At 48.3% G+C, this 24,835-nt stretch overlaps 1 protein-coding gene across 1 annotated transcript in view; it reads left to right on the top strand.

Moving 5' to 3' along the window:
- Nucleotides 1-24,835, top strand: part of LOC138301648 (SRSF protein kinase 2-like) — a 728,951-nt gene that overhangs the window by 250,765 nt on the left and 453,351 nt on the right. Inside the window, exons 3-4 of the mRNA XM_069242163.1 lie at nt 10,059-10,146; nt 10,252-10,339. Of these exons, the coding sequence (XP_069098264.1) occupies nt 10,059-10,146; nt 10,252-10,339 (176 nt within the window). The remainder of the gene's footprint in view (nt 1-10,058; nt 10,147-10,251; nt 10,340-24,835) is intronic.

The following is a 24,835-nucleotide window of genomic DNA, read 5'->3' as shown; positions in this document are numbered from 1 at the left end:
GTGCTCATAGTTTGTGGCCTAATGTGTGTGTTGCTAGTAGTGCTTAACTGTGTCACTGAAGTTCTGCTATCCATAACTTCAGTGCTTATGCTCTCTCTGCTTCCAAACTAGACTTCATTTACCAATTCCAATTGGCACACTGGACCTCCCTTGTAAGTCCCTAATATATCGTACCTAGGTACCCAGGGCATTGGGGTTCCAGGAGATTCTTATGGGCTGCAGCATTTCTTTTGCCACCCATAAAGAGCTCAGACAAACCCTTTCACAGGACTGCCACTGCAGACTGCGTGAAATAGTGCACACACAATTTCACAGCCATTTTCACTGCACTTAAGTAACTTAAAAGTCACCTATATGTCTAACCTTCATTTACTGAAGGCTAGGTGCAAAGTTACTAAGTGTGAGGGCACACTTGCATTAGCAAAGGTGCCCCCGCGGTGTCCAAGGCCAATTCCCAGGACTTCATGAGTGCGGGGATACCATTACATGCGTGCATTATATATAGGTCAATACCTATGTGTAGCTTCACAACAGTAACTCTGAAATCGGCCATGTAAGGTGTCTAAGATCATGGAATTGTCCCCCCATTCCAAATCTGGTACTAGGGGGGCAATCCCATGCATCCTAGGGGCTCCACCATGGATCCCCAGTACTGCCAAACCAGCTCTCGGAGGCTTGCACTGCAGCTACAGCTGCTGCCACCTCACAGACAGGGTTCTGCCCTCCTGGGGTCTGAGCAGATCTGTCCCAGGAAGGCAGAACAAAGCATTTCCTTTGGGAGGAGGGTGTTACACCCTCTCTCTTTGGAAATAGATGTTGCAGGCTTGGGAGGGGTAGCCTCCCAGAGCCTCTGGACATGCTTTGAAAGGCACAGATGGTGCCCTCCTTGCATAAGCCAGTCTACACCGGTTCAGGGATCCCAGTCCCTGCTGTGGCGTGAAACTGGACAAAGGAAATGGGAGTGACCACTCCCCTGTCCACCACCACCTTCAGTGTGTCCCTTGCGTTAGCCATCTTGTTTTCCAAGGTGTGGGGACACTCTGGAGATCTCTGAGTGGCCAGTGCCAGCAGGTGACATCAGAGACCCCTCCTGATAGGTGCATACCTGGTTAGGTAGCCAATCCCCCTATCAGGGCTATTTAGGGTCTCTCCTGTGGGTTCCTCTTCAGATTCAGCTTGCAAGTTTCCACCAGGAATCCTCTGCAACTCCTGCTTCTTCCTCTGACCATCGGATCAACCGCAGACTGCTCCAGGAACCGCTGTAACTGCAACAAAGTATCCAAGAAGGCTACTGTGACTCTGCAACTTCAGCTCCCACCAGCAACTGCAACAGTTTCCAAGGTGTGCACGCTCTGAGGACTCCCTGTCTTCACCCTGCACCAGAAGGACCGAAGAAATCTCCTGTGGAGTGACAGAGTCACGTCCCTGCTCCAGCAGGCACCTTCTAAAATGACAACCGGTTCTCTGGGACTCCTCTCCTGATGACCAGCATGCTCCCTGGAACACAGGTGGTGGACCCCTTCGACCCAGACTGTTCTATGGTCCAGCTGTCCACTTCTGATGGATACAACTACCTGTGGATTCCTCACCTAATGAATACTCCCATTGCGCCAGCATTCGACGGAAATCTTCTTCCTAGCTTCTGCACGTCGACGAGGACGCCACATTTGCCCACGCGACGCCGTCTGACGTCATACAGGCAATAAGAGGTCCTCGCCGACGTGCCGACGTCAATTCCCTTTTTTCCGTGCCATTTGAAACGGTTATCTTCGAGGGAGCTACTGTTGCTGTTCGGCAGTTACAGTGTGTTTTTTGGCTGTGTTTTTTTCTCTGAGGTTACTATGTCTCAGAGGAAGTCAGGTTTTAAGCCCTGTTGTGAGTGTGGGGGCAAAATGTCAGTAACTGACCCACATTCTGACTGTTTGTGGTGTTTAAGTTCCGATCATGATGTGGCCTGGTGTGATTCATGTCAGCACATGAATCCGAAAGCCCTGAAGGAGCGTGAGGCCAAACTTTTTATGGCGAAGTCGAAGAAAAAGGAGAAGAGGCACCATCGAAAATCCTCCTCACCAAAGTCTCATCGGCGTCATCGAGACTCCCGGCGCCGTCGAGAATCACGGCGCCGGTCGAGTAAAGGGAGGTCTCGGTCGAGGTCGCCGTCATCTCGGCGTCGGAAGACTTGGGAGGTCAGTCCCACAGTCACTCCCCATCCGTGGACGCCGTTGCCTTCTCCAGCCTCGCCGACTTCGCCCGGATCTTCGGGCCAACCGCCTTCAGTATTTGAGGTTCCACAGCCTCAAATGTTCTCTCCGACGCTGCAGACGTCGAGGCCGGCGTCTGTGTCGCCTTCGATCCAGGCACCCCAGTATCCGGCTTTTCCGGCCCCTGGAGCCGATAATACCGCATTTTTAAATGCGATGTTTTCCATCTTTCAGCAGATGGCTCTAGGTGGTGCCCCGGCTGGGCCTTCGGGTCCTTTGGCGTTTAACTTGGGTGCTCCGGCTCCGCTGCGACCAGCACCCTTCATGCCCTTTCTCCCCCTGGGGAACGTGGGCTCGGCGCCGGTGTCGGCTCCGGTGGCTCCAGAGACTTCAGCTCCGGGAGTTTCGACTCCAGTGGCTTCGGTGTTTCGGCCAGTGACGCCGTCTAGGGCTTCTGCGACTCCGAAGCAGTCTTCCCTCCATCCGACTCCTGGTTCGGCGCCGAAGCTACCTGTGGCGCCTGTTGACCCGGCACGGACGGATCCGGTGATCGGCGTCGTTCTTCGACATCTGCTGACGCCATGTCGACGCCGAGGATTGAGGAGAGGCTGCACTCGAGGAGACGTGCTCTCCGTCTCCTGGAAGAACAAGAGTATCAGCAGAACCTGGAGGAAGGAGAAATTGAAGACTCTGGTGAGGGTCTTCATGGGCTGGACACCGCTAGTGGCCTTGATACTTCCCCTGAGTGGGACTTGTCATCTCCGGGGGAGTATACGGAAGAGGCGGCCACGTTTCATGCGGTTATAAAGAAAGCAGCTAACTTTCTGGAACTGCCTTTGCCGGTGACTGAGGCGAAGCAGAATCTGCTGACAGGTGTTGCATCCGGCCTCCACGTCAGCAGAACCTCTTTTGCCGTTCAACGAGGCGCTGTTAGAACCTGTGTTGGAAGTCTGGAAGAAGCCGGTGTCTTCTTCGGCCGTCAATAGATCTGTGACCAGGAGGTATCGGGCTGCACCGGCTGACCCTGGCTTTCTTACAAGACACCCAACGCCTGAAAGCTTGGTGGTCCAGGCTTCCTGCTCGGCAAGGTCTTCGCCTGGGTCTTCTCCATCAGTGCCATCGGACAGAGACTCCAAGAAGATGAACATGCAATCCAAAAAGGTGTTTTCGTCATGTAGCATGGCATTAAAGTCCACCAATGCTACGTGTATTTTAGGGAGGTACATTTATGCTCTGATGGACGAAATAACATCTACGCATACAGAGGTTCCTCAAGGGCTGCTGAATCTCGTGTCGGACGCTCAAGCTGCTGCAACCCAGGTTATCCAATCTGGGTTGGATACAACTGACTCTGTGGCTAGGGCGATGGGCACGGCTGTAGTTACGAGAAGACAGGCTTGGCTTCGTAACTCAGTGTTTTCATCAGATGTGCAGTCGACCCTGCTGGACCTCCCTTTTGATGGAGACAAGCTCTTTGGTGCCAAGGCAGATTCGGCCTTGGAGAGGTTTAAGGAGAGCAGGGCCACGGCCAAGTCGTTAGGATTACAAGCCACTTATTCTGCCTCCTCCAGATTTTTTAGGAGGTTTCGAGGATTTGGTTGTGGCTCATCCTCCTCTTCCTTTCGGGGGAAATTCCAGCAGCCTACCTCTTCTCTCACCTATAGATCTTTTAGAGGGAGGGGTAGAGTCCATACCAGGGGAGCCTCTCAACAGCACTCTGCCTCTTCCTCTTCCTCTGGAGGGGTGCAGCAGGGGAAGCAGCCTTAGGCTTTCACCAATTCCCACTCACTCCTCTCCTGTAGGGGGAAGGTTACTGTATTTTCTTCACAAGTGGGAGGTCATCACATCAGACGCCTGGGTTACCAGCATTGTGAGAAAAGGCTACACCCTTCCCTTTCGGGAGTTTCTGTCCCCCTTCCCGCCCCGCCCATCTTATTGTTCAGAAGAACATCTCCTGTTGTTAGAACAGGAGGTTCAAGTCCTCCTTTTAAAGGGCGCGGTGGAGTTGGTTCCAGAGCAGGAAAAGGGTCAAGGTTGTTATTCAAGGTACTTCCTGATTCCCAAGAAGGATGGTCGGTTGAGACCAATCCTGGACCTGAGGATTTTGAATTGGTTCCTCAAACAGGAAAAGTTCAAGATGCTGACCCTAGCTCAGGTGCTTTTGGCGTTGAACAAGGGAGATTGGATGGTGTCTGTCGACTTGCAGGATGCTTATTTTCATATCCCGATACTCAAGTCGCACAGGAAGTATCTCCGGTTTGTGGTAGGGTCGCAGCACTATCAGTTTGCAGTCCTCCCGTTTGGTCTTACTTCAGCACCTCGAGTCTTCATGAAGGTGATGTCGGTGGTTGCGGCAGAGCTCAGAAGGAAGGGGATAGCAGTATTCCCTTACCTGGACGACTGGTTGATCAAAGCCAAGTCCCCGGAGCTTGTGTTGCATCATCTGCAGTCGACAACCCAGTTGTTGTTCGACATGGGCTTTTCGGTGAACATGCCCAAATCTCACCTAGAGCCCTCTCAGTGCCTCCTGTTCATAGGGGCAGTACTGGATACAACATTGAATCGAGCCTTTCCTCCGCCTCAGCGGATGCAAGACATTCAGGCGTTGGTTCCAATGTTTCAAAGTGGAGCGGTCATTCCAGTCCTCAAGGTCCTACGTCTGCTCGGTCTGTTTGCCTCCTGCATACTGTTGGTCACGCATGCTCGCTGGCACATGAGGGCTCTTCAGTGGTGCCTCCGAAGGCAGTGGTCTCAACACAAAGGGGATCTCGAAGGTTCTGTCAAGGTCTCCAGAGATGCTGCCACGGATTTGAAGTGGTGGATTGCGGACGACAATCTTTTCCAGGGAAGGCCGTTCACGCAGCCTCCACTAGTGACCATGGTCATAACGGATGCTTCCACTCTAGGGTGGGGAGCTCATCTGGGGGACCTGGAGATCAAAGGGCTTTGGTCTCCAGAGGAACAGATGTTTCATATCAATCTGTTAGAGTTACGGGCTGTACGTCTGGCTCTCAAGGCCTTCCTCCCATCCCTTTGCGGTCAGTCGGTTCAGGTCCTGACGGACAACACTACCGCGATGTGGTATATAAACAAACAGGGAGGAGTGGGGTCGTACCTTCTCTGCAGAGAAGCTCTTCGACTATGGTCCTGGGCAAAGGACCATCAGATTTGCTTGGTAGCAAATCATCTGGCCGGAGTCTTGAATGTACGTGCGGACAATCTCAGTCGCCATTTCTCCGCCGACCACGAGTGGCGTCTCCATCCAGATCAAGTCCGGTTAATCTTCCAGATGTGGGGGTTTCCTCGGATAGATCTGTTTGCCACCCGGGAGAACTCGCACTGCCCGTTATTCTGCAGCCTCCAGTATCCGGTGCAAGGAGCGTTGGGGGACGCGTTTCAGAGGAACTGGTGCGACCAGTTGCTTTACGCGTTTCTCCCCATACCTTTGATTCCTCGAGTATTGAGGAAAATACGCCAAGACCGGGCCCAAGTAATCTTGATTGCTCCGGATTGGCCAAGGAGGGTTTGGTATTCCGACCTTCTCCAACTCTCACTGTGCCCTCCGCTCCGTCTCCCTCTCAGGGCAGACCTCCTCTCGCAGTCGCAGGGGCAGGTTTTACACCCCAACCTCCAGAGTCTGCACCTTCATGCCTGGAGATTGAACAGGGCAACCTGAGTTCCTTTTCTCTCCCGCCTGAGGTAATGGATGTTATCTTAGCGGCCAGGCGACACTCCACTAAATCTATCTACGCTAATAGGTGGTCTAAATTTGTGGTATGGTGTGGAGAGAGACAGATTGATCCCTTACGTGCTCATTTGTCAGACATTTTATCTTTTGCTTTGTCTTTAGCACAGAAGGGTTGTGCAGTGGCTACTGTTAAGGGTTACTTGTCTGCTTTGTCAGCCTTCATTTGTCTTCCAGACCAGCCTTCGTTATTTAAATCTCCTATAGTACTTAGATTCTTGAAGGGCCTTATGAATAAATTCCCTCCAACTCCTTTCGTTATGCCTCAATGGGACTTGTCCTTGGTGCTAACTTTCCTTATGGGGTCCCCTTTTGAGCCTACGCATTCTTGCCCCTTAAGATTGTTAGTTCTTAAAACAGTTTTCCTGGTTGCTATAACTTCTGCAAGGAGAGTGAGTGAGTTGCAGGCTTTATCGGTAAAACCCCCTTATACAACTTTTTACGGGGACAACGTGGTGTTGAGGACCAAGGCTGCTTTCCTTCCGAAGGTTGTTTCACCCTTTCATTTGGCCCAGACAATTACTCTGTCCACGTTCTATCCTCCGCCTCATCCTTCAAAGGAAGAAGAGAGACTACACCGTTTGGACCCAAAGAGGGCGCTAAGCTTTTACATAGACAGAACAAAGGATTTCAGGCTGGAGGATCAGCTTTTCATCGGATACGTGGGAAAGAGGAGAGGAAAGGCAGTCCACAAGAGAACACTCTCCAGGTGGGTTGTTCTTTGCATTAAAATGTGTTATTCTTTGGCAAAGAAGGATCCTCCTGATGGTATTAGAACTCATTCCACCAGAGCTAAGTCGGCCACTTCGGCCTTGGCCAGAGGTGTTCCTGTGGTCGACATCTGCAAGGCCGCAACTTGGTCGTCCCTTCATACTTTTGCGAAACATTACTGTTTGGACTCTGAGGTCAGAAGGGACGGCCATTTTGCACGGTCAGTGCTGCAGGATTTCTTGGTTTGACCATTCAGGCACCCACCACCGAGCGCGGTACTGCTTTGGGACTCTATTCATTAGGTGAGGAATCCACAGGTAGTTGTATCCATCAGAAGAACGAGTTACTTACCTTCGGTAGCGACTTTTCTGGTCGATACATTAACTACCTGTGGATTCCTCACGGTCCCACCCGCCTCCCCGTTGCCTGTCTGGTCTAACCAAGTAATTCTTGATTGTGCTCCTCTTGGTTTTGAGGACTTGTATATATTCTGTATATATGTTCATATGTATATATATTGCTCATATATTTATTTATTTGTTTAAAAAAAAAAAAAAAAAAAAAAGAAGAATTACGTTTTTAGAATGATGTATTTATTTGGAATATCATTAAATATTGCTATTTGTTCTTTTATCTCAATGGCCTATTATTCTCAGGCACGTAAAAAATGTTGGTACTGACGTCGGCACGTCGGCGAGGACCACTTATTGCCTGTATGACGTCAGACGGCGTTGCGTGGGCAAATGTGACATCCTCGTCGACGTGCAGAAGCTAGGAAGAAGATTTCCGTCGAATGCTGGCCCAATGGGAGTATTCATTAGGTGAGGAATCCACAGGTAGCTAATGTATCCACCAGAAAAGTCGTTATCGAAGGTAAGTAACTCGTTCATTTGGCAGAGGTAAGAGCTTGCCTTCCTGGTTTGCGACAATACCCCTGTTCACCGCATCATTTCTAGGTCCTGAGGCCTCTGTGCACTATTTGCAAGAATCCTTTGTGCACAGCCTGGCCCAGGTCCCCAGCACTCTATCCTGCAACGCTCAACTCGCTGAGTTGTTCTCCGGCGTCATGGGACCTTCTTTTTTTTAGTGCTGCAGCAACCGCAATTTGCACCTTCTTTGTCCCCATGTGCTAGGACTCCTGTGTGTGCTGCATGGTCATCTGTGGGTTCCCTCCTGTGTGGGGAGCCCCCTCTGCCTCCTCAGTCCAAGTAGAGGCCCCCAGGTCCCTCCTGAGTCCAGGCAGCGCCATTTTGACGCAAACCATGCCACTGCTTGAATCAAGGCTTGTTGGTCAAATCCAGCTCTGCAACTCGCCTGCATACAACATCTCAACGTGGGACATCCTTTGCAACATGCAGGAACCCACATCCGTCTTGTGTGGTGCTTTTCTGCAGACTTCTTCCAACCGGAGAATCCTCGTTTGTGCCATCTTCTAGGTTGGCATGGGCTCCTGGCCTTCCTGAAATCTTCTGCGACTTCTGGACTTGGTCTCCTCTGTTCACAGGTCTTTAGGCCCAGGAATCCACCATTTGTTGCTTGCAGTCTTGCTTGGTTCTTTCAGTAACTCTTATGAAGACTTGTAGTGTGTCCGGAGGAAACTTGCAGTGCTTTACTCCTACGTTCCTGGGCTCTGGGGTGGGTTATTTTACTCACCTTTGTGGTTCTCTTACACTCCCAGCGCCCCTCTACACACTTCACTTGCCTAGGGGGGAATTTGTGACTCGCATTCCTCTTTCTCAGTATATGGTTTGTGTTGCCCCTAGGCCTATTTCTTCCTAATGCAGTACATGGTATTTTCTACTCTTTGCACTGTTCTGTGACTATTTACTTACCTGATTTTGGTCTCTAGTGTATATATTGTGCATAATACTTACCTCGAGAAGGAGTATTGCGTCTAAGATATTTTTGGCCTTTATTTTTGGTAACACTGAGTATTGTCTTTTATTGTGTATAAGTAGTGTAACTATAGTGGTATTGCAGGAGCTTTACATATCTCCTAGTTCAGCCTAAGCTGCTCTGCTACAGGTTCCTCTAACAGCCTAAGCTGCTAGAACATTGACTACATTTCTCTAATGAGGGATAACTGCACCTGGTATAAGGTGTAAGTACCTACCATGCCAGCCTCCTACAAACATCTGCTGTGTAACCTGGTCTCATTCACAGTCCTCCTCCTCCACAGCTGAATAGAACTGCCAATCAAGGCTTCTTGGAAAGACATCTGGAATAGCGCCACCCTGACTGATGGATTTATCAACATATTCCTTGCTAAATAAACTAGTTTCCCTCATCTATCCCTCCTTTGACTCATTCCAAACTTAATTTTACTGATATGAGCTCCTTATTTCCTTTCTACAGACTCTTCCTTCCTCCATCTTTCCTTTTACTCATCCCAAATCAAATCTCATTTTACTACTATGATCTTCCAATTACCACTTTCTGTATTCTTCTCTCCCGTATCCCTCCATTATTCTATTCAGTGCAACTAACAGACTTATATGTCCTCCACTCAAATGAATTCATACCTCCCTATACTAATACTATACTCATATTTCCCCATACTAACCCACCACTAATACTTTTGAGTTCCAGAGTAGTGTGCTACTCGCTGAAAAGCACTTTGACACTTTGTCAGGTGAGGTAAGTGCTAAATAAATACAATTACAATTACATGAGGGCCATTTGGATCAAACCATGAACAAGTAATTGCTCAAGGAGAAGTTTTCATGGCCAAGGTTTGACAGAATATTAGCATCATGCTGCAGTTATGGTGGATGTTCATTCAGTGGTGCAGGTGGTTCTTCATCCTTTGTGTCAGTAAGGTGCTTTTCTCCGTACTGCACCCCTTTCTTCCTTCTGTGTCACGTATTTATTGTACTTCTTGGTACTCTGAGTATGTGAATCTGTGAAAGAGCCTATAAAGGAGAAGGAGCAGATTATCAACCTTTACCTATACTTTTTCTGCATTGGTATGTTTCATGGTTTTGCATGCGGGCCTTCTTCCTCACTGTTCAGAGGCTGACTATTCATTCGTTAAGTTTCAAACTTGTTCTCGAAAACAACGTTGTGGTAACCTTAAATGGAAGTGAAGTTCTGAGCACTGTCACCTGATTGGTTGACGCTATACAGATGCCAGTGCTCTAGAACTGTAAATTGGCAAATAACTTGTTTCTTCAAGTAAATGGGCTGTCGCTGATTAGGAGAATATAGTACCTAAAAATAACACAAATTGAATCAACATCAAATTATTTTTGACTACTACAAATGAAAAATAGTTTTACAAGTATGAGGAAGTGAAGGAATGCTTACAGTCGGTACTAGTGTAAGCAACAGTGGGCACTCATTTGCTTGAAATTGTAGTTCTTGGTGTGTCATTAATCATTGATATTTCTATCTGGTCTCAGGTGTGATCGATTTGTGGCAATAAAAGTGGTTAAGAGTGGATTCTCTTTCACAAGTGCAGCCAAGGATGAAATAAAAATGTTGAAAAATGTGAGTATCCAGACGTATTGCATATTTAAACATTCAGTTGCTTTTGAGATGAAGCCTGATCGTGGTGAAAGTGCTAATCTTTTAATTTTCCCGTTTTTACTTCAGATGGATGAGACAGTTTCCAAAAACCCGTACAGAGATAAGGTGGTTAAGCTCATAGAAGACTTCGAGATATCAGGCGAATATGGCACACGTATCTTTTAGAGTTTTCATGGTGAATCTGTGCATCGCATTTACAGCGGGGTAGATTTTTTAAACTTGTGACTGTATTATTTGTTTGAGAAGTGTGCTTGAAGTTGATTTCGATTATTCTTATTAGTAGTAAGTAATTTAGTGAGTGCAGAATTTGTCCATTATTGGGTCGCTTCCCACTACAGAATATCAGCCAACAATCTACCTGATGGCTAATAAAGGGGAACCTCCGGCAGAACATACAATTAGCAACTCAAGTGCTCAAATAACTGAAATTTCTGAGAGCCTTCATCTTTCCAGATCCCAAAGGAGATATAATTCCGCCGGTCACATGTTTATTTCGGAATAAATACATCCCTAATACATCATACAGGATAAAACACACGAAGTACAATGCCTTAAAACGAACAGGGTCATAAAATCATTTCAGTCAAAACATCCTAACATAAGTAGATGTACAATACACTAGAACAGGTAAGATCATTAACGTAAAACACAGACCATTTCTAACAGCAGTTACACTCTTCCAGATGGCCATGAGTGGGAGCATTGCATTGAAAGAAAGAGTAGGTCATCGAAAATGGTTAGAGCTCCCCACACATAGATCAAATAAGGGACAACCTATGAACCTCGGTCTAGGGCCGTCACAGACAGTAATAAGACACTGCAATAAGATCAGAGCCACACGGCTTAAGGTGCGTCGTAGAAAGTGGCACATGCAAGTGGTGCATGGTCATTCTTTGAAATAGAGCCTCGGTTATTATTAGCATTCTCTCCAGCAACTTGTGTGGTCAGTCTTTAGCACCAGAATGTGCATAAATAGTAGCTACATCACATCTTTGCATGTTTTTTGTGTAGCAACTAAACACAGTATCAACCCTACGGTAGTACTAGAGGGAGTGAGTATTTCTGAACAAATATGTGGCTAGCAGACACCAAAATACAAAGCATCTAAACACCTGCTATCGCTTTACGTCTAATTAGTCACATTCGGCCCACGGCTCACGCAAATAGACGTCTAGGATCAGATTGTAAAATCCTCATGGCCGTTAGACAATTTTTTGTGCTTAAAGTTTGACAGACCGACTTGACCCAGCACCTTCTTGGGTGAGAGTAGGTCTTGCAAATGAACAGAACATGGGCTATACTTTCTTTATCCCTTTTACAGTTTAGGCAAATCAATGAGGACTCAGCTTGCATTGACCATTTTGCAGTAAATGTCTTGAGGGGCAAAGAGCCTAGCCTAAACTGAACATATCATTTCCTATCTCAAGGGGATGGTGATACAATCCAGATATTCTTGGTACAGAGTATTTGACTTGAACTGCACAAAATTAATCTTAAGAGGTCCTCTGGGGATGGCATCATACTCTTTTTGTGCCACCGGTTGCTAATAAAGTGTTTTTTAGGTTTTTTTTTTGGACAGCCATTGTTCCAAGTAGCTCAACAGGCCTAAGGAAGAAAGCACCCTTCTAATATTTTTGCACCACTCAATCTTGTGGAATTAAACATTTCCTAGCTGACATAACAGAAAGTTTCAATTCTGTTAAGGACATAGAGGTGAGGATTATGCTCTTCTCTCTTCGCTTTATTCAACAGCAGCCAAGCAGAGATATGCAAACTACATTTCCAATAGGCTCTTGGGAAAACAGAAACTAAAATTCAGGTAAGGTCATGAACCAATGAACAATGTCTTTATAGCTCTTCTTTGCCGTTGTCGCCTCCTCTTTCTTCCTGTGACCGAGATCAGCTAAGTTCGTCTTCAATCTTGCTTCGACCCTTCAGATCCTGTAACAAACAGACAACACAACCCATGACTCTGTAAACCACGGCTCACAAAACTGGGCAGAAAAACTATAACAGTCAAGCGCACCGTGCAACAAACGCAGTCTCAATCAACAATATTTGCGATCATAATTGGAAAAAAGAAATGCTCACCTTTACGATGAATGAACTGAAGGAGGGTAAATGGGCGTGTCATTACTGGGTGGGTTAATCCTTTTCTCTGTGTCCTTAGTAGAATTTAAACTTTCTGTTATGATAGGTAGGACATTTTTCATTGTGTCAGGTCCGAAGGCTAGGATTATGCTAGTTTAAAGCTTCCCCACCACCAGCGATGCCATATGGGTAATTAGTTTGAAATAAAACCTCTTGAATGTAGAATCAGAGGAACAATCTGCTGTATTAAGAATGTCCTCCAGGTGGGCCCCAAGGGAAAATGCCTTGGAGGCCATAGCCCCTCCTATCAAATGGGTCCCAAAAATCTTGGTGTCGATGCCTGCTTTCTGCATCGCCGATCGCACCCATCCTGCCATGATTGGGGAGGACACCACCCGGAAGGGCTTAATATGGGGGATCAACAATTGACTCTCCCCATGGGGCCGAATAGTGCTGAGAGACTTGTTATCATAGCGATTGGGGGAAAGACATAGCCCTGCTCCTGTCGCCAGTCATGTAGAAATGTGTTTGTGGTGCCACCCCTGGGTCTGATCTCCAGCTGAAGTACCTGGGAATATGGTGGTCGAGCGGTGAGGTCCACCGAGAATGGACCCCAAATGTCCTGAAGACTGCTGAAAGGGCAAAGATGGATTTGCCACAGACTGGCATCCTTGAGATGCCTGCAGTCCCAGTCGGCTACCTGATTTGATTGCTCCAGAAGGTGCTCCACCGTTACTCAGTTCTGGTTTGCTAGACAATATTCCCAGAATGACCTGGACAGGTCTGACAGGGCTTTGGAACAGGTGCCTCCCAAGTGGTTTATGTAACGCGCAGCCGCAACATTGTTCATCTTCAGGAGGAGCCAACACCTCGCCCGATATTTGGTCTAACATCTGACCGCGAACTAATCCACTATTAGCTTGAGGCAGTTGATGTGCATTCACTTTTCCTGAGATGACCACTGTCCTCCCGTGCAAAAGGGTCAACAAGTGGCCCCCCAACCTGAGCCGAGCCATTCGATTCTATAACCAGGTCGGGGGTGGAGCCGAATCTCACCAGTCCTTCCAAGCCTTCATGAGGGCAAGCCACTATTGTATCTCTTCTTGTGCTTCTGCCAACAGAGGGACCACTTGCGAGTATGTGATTTCCTTTCAAAGGTGACTCGCTTTGAGACACTGCAGGGCCCAATAGTGGAGGTGGTCTGGGAATATGACCTGAATGGACGAAGACAGCAGGCCTACCAGCGTGCCGACCTGGGAGAGGGAGGTGGAAGGCTTGGCTGCCATCCTGCTCAGTTCGTGCGTGATCCTGTTGACCTTCCGAGAAGGCAGACTGAGAGTGGCCCGAACAGAGTCCATTACAAAGCCGAGGAACACCAGGGATCCGGTAGCAGCGAGGTGGATTTCGGGCCATTGATGATGAAGCCCAGCCACTCCAAGACAGAGACAGCCATCCAAAGGGAAAAGAGCAAGAGTCGGGGGCACTGAGCCATGAGGAGGAGATCGTCCAACCAGACGATGAGGCGCACACCATGAGCCTGGAGAAACTACCATGGGGTGCTTCATCTTAGTGAAGCACCAGGGTGCGGATGAGAGGCCAAACGGGAGGGTTGTAAACTCCAACTTCTGCTCCTTCCACTAGAATTGGAGGAAGCGGCGATAGGGGCAAAGACTGGGATGGTTACATAAGCACACCCTGCCTTGGCCAGCCCCTACGAAAACCTGGGGTTCGAAGATCCACTTCACTGAAGTCTGGTCCTTGTCCAAAGTTGGAAATGTCTGCACAGACTTGCCCATTTCGCATACAAAGGGATCGCCAAGTAAGCCCCCGTGGGCGAGGGAGCCAGCTTCAGAGATGTGAGGTCCCCCAGTATGGAGTCAATCTTTATGAGGAGCAAACAACGCCTCTCTGTGGAGATAGCGCAGTTTGCATTCCACAGGGAGGTAAGCGCCCTTTGGGCCCAACCTGATAAGACTTCTGGGGATATTAGGGTGCTGGAGACCTTGGCATCTTCGGCCATGCCGGGTACATCCAAGAATTTGTCCTGGCCCTCCCTTCCTGTCCTGACATTCAATCTGTCTAAATGAATTATACCCTGGAATGCCTCTCCGTAGTTGGTGAGTCCAGGAGTAGTTCTTACCCTCCACCAGAACAAAATTGGCTTGAGGTTGGTTTTTATCAGCTATACGTTTCCTGCCCATGTCCAAGTCAAGCAGGTAGGAAGGAGTGTGTTTGGGGGAGGGGGATTGGACAATAGGGTTCTGATTAATTTGTGCTCAGATTTAATCATACCCATCAAGTTGAAAAACCCCCATAGTCTTGCACCATGCAACTTTAGAGTTGCAAATCCTGCAGGAAGCTTGTGGTAAAGAGTTTAGCAATAAGAAAAAAGGAACCGGAACTTACAATTACCTTGCGGGAACGCTGTCGGGAGTGTAGGTGCAATGCCCTACGGACCGTCGATACTAATTGTAAGTTCCGGTTCCTGACATTTGATTCCCAGGGGCTCTATCCACAGACCGGGGATGGGCGAACTTGATTGACATATAGAACAACTTCAAAGTAAGTTACTGTGTTTCCTTTATTTTCACTCCTATTGGGATTTTTTTGAATTTTTGGAGAAGATTTTTCACTTTGGTCCTGATGAAGCGTCGAGGGATCCGGATGGACCATTAGACGCGAAACATGTAGACCCCTATTCTAGAGGAGCCACTTTTGGGTTTACCCTCTTATACATATTGTTTGTGCGAGTAGACGAGCATTATCACTCAATTTTTACTCCCATTTTGCTTTTAACTTTGGTCTCCATCACATTATTACTGATTAAAATCATGATTATTGATTGTTGATGGATAACCAATTTTATTTTTGCTATGTTTTCTCTCCTATATTGCTCGGGCATCTTGTAACCAGATACCCCATCAGATTGATTATTTATCTCTAACTATCAGTAGAGCAAATACGGTTAAGAGCCCCCTCAGTGGAGCCCGTTAGGCATTGCAGCACCGGCCTAATGAGGAGCTTTCCCAATGATGAAATCAGACATCCAATGTGATGCTTGAGGGTTCTCGCTCCTGTAGAAACTAATCCCAGTGATTTAGCGTTTGGAACAGTGTACCCTTTTTTCTTATTACTGTATACGGGAGACTGTACACTGGACCATTAACCTCCCAGGTCCCTCCTCTTTGTTTTCAGTAAAGAGTTTAGCTCCTTGAAAATTGCTTCCAGAAACCTCAAAGCTAATGAAATAAAGAATTAGAGAAGACGGGGCAGGGCTATCATCTTCAACAGAGCTTCCCTCCCCGCCACCAAACAGAGAAGCAACTTCCAAAAATCCATGCTACCGCAGATGCCCCGTATGGCCCTTTTCACATTAGCCTCCACTATATCCGTTGGAGTACGTGTGGGAAGAACCATCTTTGAAAGCTGTGAAGTTGAGTGGGTGACCTGGCAGGGCTCCCGCCCTTGGTGCTGTGTAGAGCAGCTGTGTCCATATTACCAAGGTCACCAGGGATTTGGCAAGCACACAAGGTAGGGAATAGGCAGGATTTTTGCCAAGTCACACAAAGCCCAGAAAGGGAACCAAAGCGCTCTAATAGGGTTCACACCCCCCTCAGGGCTTAAGCACCATTTTTAAGGAATATCAGGAGATCACCCATTGTATAATGCAATGTATTGCTGCTGTGCACAAGCGCAGAGTCCCTCAAAGGCCTCTCCTCTGTGAGCATAGCGGACCAACGGGTCTATGGCGAGAGCAAAAAGGAGGGGCAACAGCAAACAGCCATGCTGGGTCCCCCACTCAGCTATGCAGCTCTCAGAGATGGTTCTTCGCGTAAGTACTCCCGCCCTTGGTGCTGTGTAGAGCAACTGTGTCCAAGTTATAAAGCCCTCACCCAACCCAAGTGTATGTAGTACTTCATATAGGTAGGGCAATTCCAGGCTATCAAAGGCTTTTTCTATGTCTACAGCATGAAGAGCCGCTTGGCCTTTATCATACGTGGTGGCCTCTAAAATCAAGAGTAATCTTCTAATATTTCGAGCTGCATTTCGGCTGGGTATAAACCCTGCCTGATCACGATGGACAAGGGCAGGCATGTGTTGGAGAAGGCAGATAGCTAGAATTTTGTAATCCATATTCAACATGGACATGGGGCGATATGTTGTAATATCTGTGGGTGGTTTCCCAGGCTTTAGTAGGAGAAGAATGAGTGTTTCTTGGGTGGACTGTGCCAAGGACCCCCTATCTTTGGACACATTATAGAGGGTTGGCAATCTGGGGGCTAAGACTTTGATAAATGTTGAGTAAACCTCAACAGGGAGGCCATCTATACCTACTGTTTTATTCTGGGCCATATTCTTTATAGCTGCCCTGAACTCTGGAAGTGTAATATCGTGACCTAGGTCTTCGGCATCCAGAGGGGGGAGAGTTGGCAGCCCCACCCCAACAGGAACTCATGTACTTCTAGGACCATATCCGTGGTGGAGGTATGATATTAGTAGAGTAGTAGAAAAATTCATCTTGCCTCTACACTGTGCAATTGTGAGCGGCGTTAAGCTCCACTATAACTGATCCCTGGTTGGCCGGATTTGCTAGCCACACCAGTAGAGACCCGGTGTGATCTCCCTCTGCGTATGCTCTGATCATGTAATTTGTGTAGTCATAGCAATGTAATCTTTCTTCCCTCACCGCCACGTTGTCTTTGGCCTCCAGGAGATCAGGCTGAAGATCTGGATTACCATGTCTTCTTTAATCCAGTGCCCTTAGATTCCCCTCTGTCATCTCAACGTCCTGCAACAAGGTGTGGCGTACTCCAGCAATTGCCGATATGCAGTAGCCTCCGACCACCACTTTAAATGTCTACAACTCTGTTACTGTGGACAAGGTAGACCTTGTGTTAGTCTCACAATAAGTGGTTATGGCATTGCCGATAGTGTCCCAGAACACTTGGGGGGTCATTCCTACCCTGGCGGTCCGAGACCGCCAGGGTAGGGGACCGCGGATGCACCGCCAACAGGCTGGCGGTGCATCCAGGCCCATTCTGACCGCGGCGGTAAAGCCGCAGTCAGAAAAGGGAAACCGGCGGTTTCCCGCCGGTTTTCCCCTGGGCTGCAGAATCCTCCATGGCGGCGCTGCAGGCAGCGCCGCCATGGGGATTCTGACCCCCTTCCCGCCAGCCTGGTTCTGGCGGTTTTGACCGCCAGAACCAGGCTGGCAGGAACGGGTGTCGTGGGGCCCCTGGGGGCCCCTGCAGTGGCCATGCCAATGGCATGGGCACTGCAGGGGCCCCCATAAGAGGGCCCCACTTAGAATTTCAGTGTCTGCTTAGCAGACACTGAAATTCGCGACGGGTGCTACTGCACCCGTCGCACCCCTTCCACTCCGCCGGCTCCATTCGGAGCCGGCTTCCTCGTGGAAGGGTGTTTCCCGCTGGGCTGGCGGGCGGCCTTTTGGCGGTCGCCCGCCAGCCCAGTGGGAAACCCAGAATGACCGCTGCGGTCTTTTGACCGCGGTACGGTCTTCTGGCGGTTCCGGAATCACCCCCTTGGTCTTTTAATGATTCTGGTTTAAGATTTCATGTGGGGACGGGTGCTCGGGGTCGACCCCAGTGTAGGGTTAATAGTAGGGGGTTGTGGTCCAAGATTGTTCTAGTTAAGTATTCAGTGCTGGTTACCATTGCATGGATATCTGGTGAACACAAAAAGGTGTGTAAGCGGACATGAAGCTCTTGTAAGGGTGAAAAGAACAAATAGTCGCAATTGCTGGGATGATGAGTTCTCCACAAGTCAATTAAACCCCATTCCAACCGCCATGCGGTAAAGGCTTTGGCACTGTGGTATACGGTGAATCGCTAAGGGGAGGATGTGATGTACCATAAGAGGGGTCCGCATTAAGATTGCCCAGTATAATCGGCCCATTAAATAGGGGGTCAGGTGGTTGGATAGGGTGGCCAAGAATGCCATTTAGTCAATATTTGGGACATAGATATTGCCCACTGTGACCTCCCGACCATCAAGTTCCCCGCCACCAGCACATAGTGCCCCATTGGGTCTATTAGGGATTGAGTGTGTTGGAATGGGATCCGGGGCTTTATCCAAATAAGGACCCCCACCCCCAGTTTATGCAGAATATGTGGTGCAGTAAACTAGGCCTCTCCATCTGCATTGCAGTCTCTGACCTTCCTTAGCGTCTAGGTGGGTCTCCTAAAGGAGTGCTATTTGAACCTCTCGCCTCACCAGGTGGAAAAAAAAGTTATGCCGCTTGGTCATTGAGTTCAGCCCCTTGACATTCCATGTAATTAATTTATAATTCAGGAACAAGTTTAAATTGGACCCCTAAATCCCATGTTAGGGCGGACCATCATACAAACAGGTACCCCTCTCCCTCAAAGGACATAAGTGGCATGATAATGCTTTGTGTGGATTGTGTCCCTCTGTAACTTGAATAAAAACATTAACTTCCCAACTCCCACTCCTCAGAACAGGCAGCACAAGCAGCAAAGACCCACTCATCCAAACATTCAACAAACTATTGAACAATTGCAGTTGCAGTGGTGCCCCCATCCATTTGAACATTGTCTGGGGGCAGAGGGTGGGTAGTGACTGGTGCCCAACACCGCTGTTGAGGTTCCCCCATCTGGCCAACATTCGATTAATTGTAATAACAGTAATGGGACCTTAAGGTATTTAGTGCATTAAACATGACTACATCTGACCACCTCGCCCAGTGTGGGGTTATTGGGACTCTATTGCATAGAAGATATGTGCCTTTGTGGCAATCAAATAAGGTTGTTGGCTGATCTTGGGGTTAATGCAGGATGCAGGTTACCGGAGATCTCTGAACCAGAATCCAATGTAACAGCTGAGTCCTCTGCAGTTCCTGAATCTAGAGAGGGTGCCAGGCTACCATCCCCTCCATGCATCACTGCGGCCGCCGCAAGCGCCCACCTCTGCTCTCTGCGTACTTACTCAACAGAAGGAACCTGTGTTTAGGGTGCTCTGCAGAGAGGTTGTTGTTTATGGCGTTCAATCAGTTTTTGTAAAGCGCAGCTACTCACCCGTGAGGGTCTCTAGGCGCTTGGTGGGGTATGGGGAGAGTGGCCTCATTCACAGAACCACGTCTTGAGGTTCTTCCTGAAGGTGGTGAGAAATGTGCTTTGTCTGAGGTGCAGGGGGAAGGCACTTGTTTATGTTGGTGGCTGCTCGGTCTGACTTGGGGATGGGTCTCTAGCCAGTCCCATACTTTTTGAGGGGATTGGAACAATTGTACTCCCTCGGGTGAACATGGGCAGCCAGGCTGGAAATAACATTGCATACTGAAGACCACAGGCTCTGAGTCGCCTCTTAGCCTCCTAAAAGGATGAGCACTGTTTCTGTACTTCTTCTGTAAAGTCAGGAAGATCATTATTCCACTGTTGCCTATTTTGAGGTCCTTTCTTAGTCTGGCTTGTGCAAGAATGTGGTCTCTAACCCTACAGTACAAGAGCCTAGCAACCACTGGACGAGGGGGGACACCAGGCGGCAGCCGGGAGGGCACTCGATAAGCGCGCTGAAGGGCATAGAAGTATCAGAAGCACTCTGGAGCTACCTCATTCCGTAGCCAGTTCTCAATGAAGTACACCATACTTGTACCTTTGACTCATTCTGGAAGTCCAATAACATGTATATTATTTCTGCGCGACCTATTTCTACTATCCTCTGCTCTTGCTTCGAGGGTCCATAGTTTAGCTTCCGTGGTGGTGAGGTGTTTCTGCATCCTGGTTAGGTCCGGAGGAATGTCAGCAACTCGTACGCTCTTTTGCCATGACCTCCTCTGCCAGTCTTTGATCATCTTTCAAGAGCCCTAAGTGGTCACCCAGAGCATCTATCTTGGTTTCAGGGACTTCTCGAGAAGCTGTCATGTCCTGTAGAATGTCCTGCAATGTGGGGTCTGTCATCACCTGACTCAATGAGGTTCCTCGGGTCGCCAGCCCATTCACAATCTTGGATTCGGTGTGTGGGTCCTTTTTTTTTAACGTCTTCCCCATCGCTGCTACGTCGAGTCACTGCTCCAGACACTTAGACTTGGTGGTGCATTGCAGGACGTCTGGTCAATGGCTCTGCTATTAAAGAGCCCCTATCCTGTGGTGCTAATTTGACATATGATGCCTCTAAATGGGGTGGCCAAGCACTTGCGTCATGGGGTCACAGCCAGAAACATCATCTGCGACAGGGAAGGGCCCCCCTGGAGGCAGAGGTGTGTGCATACTCTCCGTTCATTGCACCACAGTTCAGCAGGAATTGTGTGCCCCTTCCACTCAGTGGCCGAGTGTCTGGCCTGGGGGGCCGATCAGATAGAAGAAGCTTCCCTTCTCCCTTCTAGTCCACCCGGGAGGGCAGTTTCCAGAGTAGGATAATCTTGAGGAAGTTGGCATGGTACCTGCAACCCGAGGTAGAATCTATGGGGTGTTTCTCTCCTCCCCTGCGTTGCCACAAGTTGGGGACAGCTAGAGTCTGTGGTTCCCTTTCGATGCGCGGGTCACCCTTAGCACTGGCCCACAGCACTTTGGGCCCATCTATAATCTGTGTGGCAGCCATCCCCTACCTTGGATCTCCACTCTAAAATAGGTAGGGCTACCCGCTGCCTCCAAGGGTCCACTCCGCCCTCCAGCGCCTCAGGCACTGTTGTAGGTAGCTGTGCAGTGGTTGCAGGCCGGGCATCTATAACCTGAGAGCCTGAAAGTCCAGCTCTCCCCGAGGGTATGCTGAGGCCGCCAGGAAATGGCGCCACATTGCCCCCGCACTGTCTGCAGCAGCTGTCCAACCCTCAGCGCTCAGTGCTGTGCAGCAAGGACCTCTGACTGTGCTGTAGACGCAGGCTACCTTGGATCACAGCTCTCGCAGAGGTAGGGGCTTCCAAAGCTTTATTCAGCCTTCCAGCATACTGATCTTTTTTGCAGGCAGTTGTTTAAGGGTACTGGCCAGAGTGTGTTTAATCCGGGAGGCTGACCTCCCTCTAGCTTGCGCTGGGGACTCTGGAAATTGGACCCCACGTGGCCCTCCGTGCTCTCAGCTGCAGCCTTCAAGCTTGTAGGGTGCTCATCGGCCACAGATCAATAATTATGCTGCTTTATTAATTGTTAATAGAAATAAAGGTGCGTTCTGTGACAGATTTAATACAGAAAGAAAGAAATGTGCACACCCTTTTTCGTCATATGAATTAGACCTAGGACCATGTTGCTTTTTATGGTGCTAGACGTGCAGAACAGGAGTACAGCTTTTAGACATGCTGTTTGAATAATGAAATGCCTGCACATTGGCCGCCTCTGTGTGGCTTTGATGACTGCTGGTAATGCATAGCACAGGGACTCGGAAACCAACTGTGTGCATCCTCTCCACCTTTGATGAGATATGGTAGTCAAAGCGACACCTTCCTGCACAAAAACAACCTTGAGAGGATTTTTCCTCTTTCTATGTGTGCTGCATAATGCATAAAGAGGAAAAAACGGGCGAAATGAAGATATTTCTCCCCATTGCATCACTCTTACGCCACCCCGGGTCCACCTTGTAAATCGGTGAATGCACCAGAGTCCATGGATGTTTGGTGTGAACATCCCCGCAACACTCATGGTAATGCCTCCCTTACGCTAAGTAAGGCAATGCAGCGACTTGCACTGCGTTGCCTTACTCCAAATTTGTAAACCTGGGAATGCGTCAAAAGCCTATGCCAGCCCGGGGTTGCATGAGAGTGAGGCAACGTGGAGAAATATCTTTATTTCTCCCCGATTTGTCCTCTTTATGTGTGGCATATTCTGTAGCACATATAGAAAGAGGAAAATGCCTCTAAGGATTGTTTTTGTGCTGGAAGGTCTCCCTTTCTGCACAAAAACAATAATCCCCACAACACCTTGCACCATTGTGCAGTGGTACCTGCTTTGGGGAATGGCAGAAATTTGTGCACCAGTGCAGGGGGAGAGGACAGAAATGTGCTGTATCTTGTAATTACGCCGCATTTATGCCCTTTTTGGGTGGTGCAGGCCCGTCCAGACAGGCACTTGCTGGACCTCCCTGAGCCACGGGCCTTGTAAATATGGCCTTGTGTTTTGTCATGTTTTTCTGATAGTTTGAGCAATCTCAATGTGACAATGCATAAAAATATGAAGTGTAACTCCACTTTAGCTGTGATTTTGTTCTGCACCACTATTATGCTCTCTCTCGGAACTCCGCACAGAATCAAGGGGGGATTTTCAGTAACTGCGGAATTCCGCAGCATGAAACTTTGTGAACTGCTCCCAGGTTTACTCAACATCATCTTACCATTTCATGTTCCTTGCCACCCAGATACAGTTTCCCTCTATATGATTTGTGCTGGTTTATTTACATACGTTTTGTCTTTGCTGCATTATCCTCCAGGCATCTAAGCAAACAAAACTACTCAAAGCATGTCAGCAAGGTTTGCAGCCTTTTGGGTGTTTGGGATTCAAGTAAGGTGTCACCAGCAAACAATGTAGATATCTTCACATTTGTCAGGGATGGTGTATACTCTGGTACAGCTACAAGGACTTGAACTACTTCGTTCAAGTATACTGAGCACTAGGTGGGTGCAAATACACAGCTCTGCCGGTTGCCCATTCTAATAGGAATTTGCTTCATAAGCAGTCCTGTTCGCCCCCCAGCGAACACTGGTGTGGTTATCCTTGTGGAGCTGAACGATGAATGATAGTAGATTAGGGGGCATTCCCACCTGTCCTAATACTTGCCACAGCTTTTGCTGAGGGACCAAATGAAATGCAGGCTTCAGGTTAACGAAGTTCACATGGAAGTGGCCTTTGCCAATTAACATTGTTTTGTTGCACAGTGAGAAAAAAGCGGAATACTTGGCCCAAGGTTCTAGCAGAGATAGAATTCTTAAGTTCAGCCCCTTCACTCTTAAATGACTATCGTTCTGTTGCTAGGTCGGACCACAGACAGTTTTAGCTGTTGTGCAGATTATTTATTAATAACTCTTAAAAATATACTAACAGGATTTTCTCATCCCACAGGCATATTATCCTTCCACCTTATGCTATTGGCTGTTTGATGTGTTATCCCACCCCTCTGGAGTTCAGTCATTGTAATGCTTATTATGTAAAATGGGCACTCAGTCATCAGATTAAAAATTATATATACATGCAGTTTGTTTTACTACTGCATTCATTTAACATATTATTCATGAATTAAGTGTGAGCCTTACCTTAATATGGCTACCTAATTGCATTCTTATGTTGTGTTTGTGGATGCTTGCTGGATTGACCCACAAATTCTTGTGACATGCACAACTTTGGGCATCCATTTTGGGGTCAGGAGTCCAGAATTCAAATAGGTCTTTCTTCACTTCTTTGCTTCCTGTCTTTTCTCCTCTCGCCATTGTAGGAGGATGGCTCAGTTTATGGTGTACACCTCTGCTGTGGCTCCCTATACTGAGTCCAGGCAATCCTTAGTGATAGTGAATAGGTTTCCAGATATCAAAAGCTCTCTAGGAGTAGCTGAGGCAAGCAGCTAAAGATTATTCAGGAGGAATGTAAAGCATTTGCAATACCACAGTAGTCAGACAGTAACTCACTCAGAAGAAAAAGCCACACAAGTGTAAAAATAAAGCGTACTTTATTAACAGCACTACTACTAGACTATCAATGGTATATCTCTCTTTGGAGATATCTACACACAATAGATACAGAAAATACCCATCAGAAATGGCATAAACATACATAGGGCCCTATGGGAGGGCCAAACCATATACTAAAAAATTGGAATGTGAAATAGTGACCCGAAAAAAAGGTATGTGTGGTAGTTAGCTAGGGGCTGGGGGCAGATAGAAACATCAGAGGTAAGTACAGTAAGTATCCCCTGCAGCCAGGTGCAAGGCAGTTACCTACCCAGTTGTCCCATAGGCTAACGCAGAAAGTAGTGGTTGAAGTTCATGGAATTCAGGACCCTTTCCAGTGGACCCTGAGGAAACCAGGAGACAAAAGGAAGGATGGAAAGTGTCCCTGTCCCAGGTTACCCAGAAGACAGGACTACCTACAGCAGGGACCCAGATGCAGAGGGGAGAAGGGACTCTCTCTGAAGTCAGTGGAAGCCTCAGATTGTCCGTTTGCTGTCAGAACCCATGGATCAGGCTGGTGGAACCCTGGGGCTGATTCTTGAAGTGGAGGATCTGCAAAGGAAGGGGACAGTTTCCAGCACCCTTGGTGATGCCCAGGTGGTGCAGGTGGAAATACCCACCCTCCTGAAGATAAAGTTTCCTGCAAATGGGTGGAAGAAGAAGTTCAGCTGAGGGGCCCAGGCCCTGCAGGAGATCCCAAGAGTCGCCTACGAGCTCTCCTTCACCGGTCGCCGGATTGTAAACACTATCAAATGTAAGCAGTAGCTGAAGAAGTATTTGCAAAGTTTTGGGGACCAGCAAGGTCCAGGAGACTCTACCCAGGAGTCAGTGTCATGGCTGGCCCTCAGCATGCAGAAAGGCCAGCAGAAGTCGGTGGAGCCCCCATGAGTGACTCACAGGTGATGGGCACAGGGAGTCACAATGAGGCCTTAGCAGCAC

This window comes from Pleurodeles waltl, chromosome 6 (assembly GCF_031143425.1).
Source record: "Pleurodeles waltl isolate 20211129_DDA chromosome 6, aPleWal1.hap1.20221129, whole genome shotgun sequence".
NCBI lineage: Eukaryota > Metazoa > Chordata > Amphibia > Caudata > Salamandridae > Pleurodeles > Pleurodeles waltl.
Note: the sequence above shows the minus strand (reverse complement) of the source record. Positions and strands in the feature narration are given on the sequence as shown.